Raw genomic sequence first — 6,915 nt, 5'->3', positions numbered from 1 at the left:
CCCCCCCCTGGATTTCCTTCGGGATGCAATGGAATGCGTTCGGTTTGTGGGATGCGCGACCCAGCCGTTGCCGTGAAAGCGGCGCTTTCTCTATTTCATCCGGATGCCCCCCCGCCTCCCCAAACACACACTTTTTTTTCCCCTTGCGCAGCAAAGCTCAACTTCAAGATTGAGGCCTTTTTTTAAATTGAGGGGCCATGAAATATTCACTCGCTCACACTCGGCAACTAGAAAACTTGACTCCTGAATTGCTGCATCCTCCCAAACAAAAGATTTAGAAAAAGAATCTCGTGCCGATTTTTGGGGGGTTTTGTTTTCCCCTCAACGTTGCGATTTCCTCCGCCGTTATTTTGTTTTGGCACAATTGTTTTCTGCTCCATTGCGATTGGATCAATTGTTCAGCCCGATTGGCTTCGCAACCGCTGTTCTTTTCTCGGGACCGACTCAAGCTGCTCTTTCAGAGAACGCGGGAACGTTGTGTTCCCATTCGCTCCGTCTGCTACCTCAACACAAGGCTAACCAGCAAGTGGGAGACGCGCGCCAGTAGTTTGAGGTTCTCCTGCTGTTTATTTTTTCGCCTGTGTGTGTGTGTGTGTCTCATCCTTAAATGCCCCCTTTTCTGGCTGTCTGGATAACCGGGAACACATGCGAGTTGAACCTTGGGCAGACGGCGGCGTCGGAGTAGGGAAGCGTGGCGTTCCTTCCCGGATGGAAGGCCTCCGCACGCTACGGCGGGGTTGGAAGCAGCAACGGGGGCGCGCCTGATGACCCTGGGAAAAAGTACCGAGCCCAAACTGAGGGTGGGCGGGGGACGAGGAGAAGAAAGAAAAAAAAAAACCCAGACGTTGCGGTGTGAAAAAAAGCATGGCGGCGTGCTACGTCGGTGAGGTCACGCACGCAGGCGAGGAGCCGACCGCAGCGATTTGCAGGCTGCCGAATTCTCTGCGGCCGTCAACGGGAAAGTGAATTGCGAGCGGCTTCCTGACTCCTCGGCGAATTGTGGCAATGTTTTTACTTTTGGCTCGCTTTTCTGTTTTGAAACGGGGCACCTTGGACATCAATAAGGTGAGGCGATAATGAAGGGCACGGCATTTGTTTATCTTTTTGTTTTTATCTGCTTCGGTTCAATGTATTCCTTTCCTCAACATTCAAAGTCTTTGAAGCGTCCGCTACTTTGCTGAATTGTCCTGCCCCAGTGAGACTCCGCTCAACATTGGGTGTTTAGAACCGCCGCTTATTTCAGCCTTTGTTCCTCTAGCTTCATGCTAATGCGAACGCATCATCGGAAACGCGTCTACAACCTTTTTGAGCAACAGATATTTCAATGATGAACATTCAATCTCATACCGGCACTCATCTTTTCTTTATCCTCTGCGAGGATCTGAGAAGTCTGGACTCTACTGCCCCCGGCTGGCCGAAGCGGGCAGCGGCACGTGGGCCATTCCGATGGGTTCTTGCTAATTTAGCTGGCGTCACCAGCCCATGTTTTTACAAAGCACAAAGCAGTGCTCATTTTACAATTTGAGCCCTGCGAGTCCTGCGGGACTCGCTGATCAGAAAAGTATGAGTCTCATTACGCATTTAGTGAGTCCCAAATTTCGAATTCTGAAATGGTCTACTTATTCAATTGCATATGACAATAACACAAACAACAACAATATAAATTGATAATAGGTTTAGTTCTTATCAACAAAAACTTAAATCATTCAGGCATAGATTATTATAGCAAAAAAAAAAAAAAACGGTCCAACTTTAGCTGCTTCCTCTGTGATATCTCCGCAATGAACTTTCGCAATACATGTTTGCAACACTTGTCTTAACGTTACACAACTTGGCAATCGTCTGCTTTCCACGGGGTGACGGCCGATCTCGCCAATCTCGTCACGTGAGATTACTTCATGCGAGATCAAAACAACAATGACGGCGATTATCAAATTGCGATCGTTGCTGGAAAAAGGTTTTACCGTAGTTTTTTTTTGTTTTTGCTTTTTTGACTGAAAAATTTCCTTGCGTCCAAAAAAAAATGGACATTATTTGGAACTATGCGTCTAGCGGAAAAATTATGCGTCCAGGACGCGGGACACAGAGGTAACGAGATGGCTGACAAAGTCATTGTTTTGTTTTTGTTTTTTTTTTTGCTGGCGCTCTCCATACCGGAACACACTCTGAAGGAGCTCTGAACACAAAGGCCGTCAGCGGGAAAGTGAATTGCGAGCGGCTTCCTGACTCCTCGGCGAATTGTGGCAATGTTTTTACTTTTGGCTCGCTTTTCTGTTTTGAAACGGGGCACCTTGGACATCAATAAGGTGAGGCGATAATGAAGGGCACGGCATTTGTTTATCTTTTTGTTTTTATCTGCTTCGGTTCAATGTATTCCTTTCCTCAACATTCAAAGTCTTTGAAGCGTCCGCTACTTTGCTGAATTGTCCGGCCCCAGCGAGACTCCGCTCAACATTGGTTGTTTAGAACCGCCGCTTATTTCAGCCTTTGTTCCTCTAGCTTCATGCTAATGCGAACGCATCATCGGAAACGCGTCTACAACCTTTTTGAGCAACAGATATTTCAATGATGAACATTCAATCTCATACCGGCACTCATCTTTTCTTTATCCTCTGCGAGGATCTGAGACGTGCCGTGACGTCTGGACTCTACTGCCCCCGGCTGGCCGAAGCGGGCAGCGGCACGTGGGCCATTCCGATGGGTTCTTGCTAATTTAGCTGGCGTCACCAGCCCATGTTTTTACAAAGCACAAAGCAGTGCTCATTTTACAATTTGAGCCCTGCGAGTCCTGCGGGACTCGCTGATCAGAAAAGTATGAGTCTCATTACGCATTTAGTGAGTCCCAAATTTCGAATTCTGAAATGGTCTACTTATTCAATTGCATATGACAATAACACAAACAACAACAATATAAATTGATAATAGGTTTAGTTCTTATCAACAAAAACTTAAATCACTCAGGCATAGATTATTATAGCAAAAAAAAAAAAACGGTCCAACTTTAGCTGCTTCCTCTGTGATATCTCCGCAATGAACTTTCGCAATACATGTTTGCAACACTTGTCTTAACGTTACACAACTTGGCAATCGTCTGCTTTCCACGGGGTGACGGCCGATCTCGCCAATCTCGTCATGTGAGATTACTTCATGCGAGATCAAAACAACAATGGCGGCGATTATCAAACTGTGATCCATGCGAGATCAAAACAACAATGACGGCGATTATCAAATTGCGATCGTTGCTGGAAAAAGGTTTTACCGTAGTTTTTTTTTGTTTTTGCTTTTTTGACTCAAGAATTTCCTTGCGTCCCAAAAAAAATGGACATTATTTGGAACTATGCGTCTAGCGGAAAAATTATGCGTCCAGGACGCGGGACACAGAGGTAACGAGATGGCTGACAAAGTCATTGTTTTGTTTTTGTTTTTTTTTTTGCTGGCGCTCTCCATACCGGAACACACTCTGAAGGAGCTCTGAACACAAATCGGATGGGGCCCAAGATTGTTGCTCAAGGCGACTTCTTCTTCCCGTACCGTGATCCCGCCGCGGGCCGCATGAAAGTAGTGCTTGCGTGCGGTCTTTGAAGGCCCCCTCCCCACCCCCGAGAACGCAAAGGCAGAGGTACGTCGTGATTCGGATGACTCCACTGAGGATCAGTTCCAAAAGTGGCTGGCTACGGATCAACTCTGCTTTCGCTTTTGAAGATTTGATAGATTGATTGATTGATTTTCTTTTTTTTTGTAAGCCTGAGTGGCCTCCGGATGCAAGGTTGCCAAGTACTTTGATTGCGATTGACTATGCCATTTGGTTTTTCCTCTTGCTGTGTCTTTTTCAACCAACGCAAGCGATGAATTTCAAGTTACCTTCCGGAAAAGGAACTTAGCAAGTGTGCCAAGACATCTGTGGCTTTTTCACTTCCGGTTTTCGTGATATCCACCGGCCACATGTGCAAAAATTCAAATCAAATCAAGCCTACCGAGGGACGGACGAAAATGAGGCAGAATTTGTTTGGGGGGCGGGGGGTTTTGTTTTTGTCCAAATTTCTGCTTTTGCAATTTGAAAATCGGATTGGACGACACTGCGATGTTGATTGGCACTTGATGAATTGTTCAGCACTCAAGTACTATACTTCAGACTTTGTGCGCGTAAAGCTTGAGGCCATGTCCTTCTCCCAACAAACACTTTGTGTGTGGCCTCTCCAAATGAAAACCATGCCAAATCCTAATTAACGCTCCGACTTCACATTTGAAGTCGTTTTGTTCCGACACGTTTAGTTTTTACAGTCGCCGATATGCTTCTGCCTTCTCTCATTTAGCCTCCATTCCCTCGCTCGCACTCGCGGGAGAAAAAAAAACAAACTCATCCCCCAACTCTCAACTCCTTCCTGTTGTAAATCTTAATGTGGGAAGACTGCGAGAAGCACAAAACAGCCACGCATGGTCTTGAGTGAGTCATCCAGCACAGTCAGTGTGTAGGGTGCGTGCGTGTTGAAACACGCGCGGCCAAGAAGCCGCAAGCCTCCACTTGGCACACGGACGGCGTCTATTCGGGCTCGGCTTTGAACTCGGTAAAGGGTCCGCAACTCTTTTTTTTTTTTTTTTTTTTTTTTTTGACGCAGCCAGACATCCGATTCGCAGAAGCGGTGGCGGAAGGCCGGCTAATGTGGCATCTGCTGTCAGGCGTCTTTGTCAGCAAATGGTTGTCGGTGGGTGATTTGGGAACGTCACTGTTTGAACGTGGCCATGAAAATGTTTTTGGTGGAAAATGGATTTCAATGTAGGCTCGACACTATGGACCGACCGATGAATTGGCCGGCCGGTGGGATTGGCTGGGAGAAGAGCTCTTTTAAAATCAGCAATTTGTTTATTTTTTTGGGGGGGGGGTATTATTCATCAACACATTACAGCAGAAAAACAACATTGAACCCCCCCCCATGAAAAAGGAAGATTTTTGCCGATTTTATTCTCTTGTAAAGTTAAACAAATGCTAACTCTTGATTCTTGGAAGTGTCAAGCGACCTCCCCAAAAATTTCTTCAATGAATTGGTTGATTCAGCGGTTATTTTTTCTATCAAATATCACAAGCTGCATCGGTGTCCCCAAAATCCGTTTTCCTACTCGAGACTCGAAAATTGTTTTGTTTTTCTCTTGACAAGACTCCTTTGCTTCTCATTTTAATTTCCCACAGAAGCTTTCAGTAACACCAACGGAGCAAAGGACTGACGCAGTTTTGGTCCTAAGAAGTGCAAAAACAACAAAAAAACGTTTTTGAGAAAACGACAGACTCTCGTTATGCGTCCAAAAATAGCCGCAACAAGCTAACAGGCTAGATCAGGGCTGGAAGTCAAACGTCATACGGGGCACTCCATATACCGATTTGGCCCAAATATAAGACGGCCCTGATTTGCTTCAATGATATCTGGCGCCATCTAGCGTCGTGAATGGGTATAACGTCTAGACCCCGAATATAAGACCACCCCCACTTTTTCAGTCTTATTTCAATGCAAAAAACGCCGTCTTATATTCGGGCCAATACGGTAAATCGAAGCACAACTGTTCACTTCCCCTTCAGATGTTCTTCAGAATTGAACCTTGCCCTCGATGGGTTGAAGAGCTTCCCAGACAGACGTTTTGGGAAGACATTCCATGAGTAGGTGTTGGTTTACTGAGGCCGCTTCTGCCCTACCCCACCCCCATCATTGTCGGCGCTCGACTTTTTCCACGCCGGTATGTGCGCTCGTGTTTGTATACGGCTGACAAACGAGACCCCCAGGTGTGGAGCCCGCAGGTACGGAGCCGGTCGCGCAAGCTGGCGCGCGCTCACTTTGCACTCGTATCTGCTCGCAAATCTGAAAAGCTGCGGCGCGGCCGACCAAAGGAAGCGCGTTGAGTTTGCTTCCCACGGTGGGGTCTCAGCCAGCCCGCATTTCTTGTGCCCGTACTCTTTAGGTAAGAACCCGTCCGACAAGGGAGCCGCCGGGGACTACGGCGTCCCAAACCCCGGGCCGGCCTTCAAAGAGGTGTGGCAGGTGAAAGTCTGGCCCAAAGGTCTGGGGCAGGCCAAAAACCTGGTGGGCATCTACCGCCTCTGCCTGACCGACAAGACGATCAACTTTGTCAAGCTCAACTCGGACGCGGCGGCCGTGGTGCTGCAGCTCATGAACGTCCGGCGCTGCGGCCACTCGGAAAACTTCTTCTTCGTGGAGGTCGGCCGCTCTGCTGTGACGGGCCCGGGCGAGTTCTGGATGCAGGTGAGTCCCTCATCTCTGCTCCCCTTCATCTTAAAAGTTTCATAGCCTTGTCACTTCAAACGCGTGCGAGCTATGAAGTCGTCTTAGCGCCTGCTCTCACTCTCTCATGGTCAAGAGACCCGGAGATGATCGTATTTTCGTACTCCACGGAACCGAAGAAGAAGTCCCTTGCAGCGTTCTGCCCAGCCGGGAATAATTTGCCTTGGCAGGTTGCTGCCCAGCCGGGAATAATTTGCCTTGGCAAAGTCCTCTAGCTTAATGCCATTCGCTAATATCCATTAGCATCGATGTTGTGGCCCGGCACGTTGCGGCGCAGCTGTCAAAATGCATGAAAAACGGTGACGTAAAAATGATGAACCGCCCGACGGCAACGGTTCATGATATGATTGTTCAAACCGTCGTCTATCCGATGACGCCCCCAAAAATAAATGTGCGGTTTGTCTTTTGTCCAAATGGCCAGGTGGACGATTCGGTGGTGGCCCAAAACATGCACGAAACGTTGCTCGAGGCCATGAAGGCACTCAGCGAGGAGTTTCGGCAGCGAAGTAAATCTCAGTCAAACTCCGGACCGGGAGGGGGCGCGACCGCCTCCAACCCGATCAGCGTTCCCACGCGCCGCCATCACTCCAACCCTCCGCCCAGCCAGGTGGGCTTCACCCGCCGGCCC

General features: G+C 48.2%; 1 protein-coding gene across 4 annotated transcripts in view; it reads left to right on the top strand.

The window, feature by feature from the left end:
• The window catches only part of LOC109508359 (insulin receptor substrate 1-B), a 38,499-nt gene that overhangs the window by 5,688 nt on the left and 25,896 nt on the right, over positions 1–6,915 (top strand). For 3 of the 4 annotated variants that reach the window (XM_019858277.1, XM_019858276.1, XM_019858273.1), the window contains exons 2-3: positions 5,947–6,248; positions 6,709–6,894. In XM_019858277.1, coding sequence (XP_019713836.1) covers positions 5,947–6,248; positions 6,709–6,894 — 488 coding nt within the window. The remainder of the gene's footprint in view (positions 1–5,946; positions 6,249–6,708; positions 6,895–6,915) is intronic. The other variant, XM_019858274.1, reaches the window with a different exon arrangement.

Source organism: Hippocampus comes, unplaced genomic scaffold (assembly GCF_001891065.2).
Source record: "Hippocampus comes isolate QL1 unplaced genomic scaffold, H_comes_QL1_v1.1 scaffold48, whole genome shotgun sequence".
Classification (NCBI taxonomy): domain Eukaryota; kingdom Metazoa; phylum Chordata; class Actinopteri; order Syngnathiformes; family Syngnathidae; genus Hippocampus; species Hippocampus comes.
Note: the sequence above shows the minus strand (reverse complement) of the source record. Positions and strands in the feature narration are given on the sequence as shown.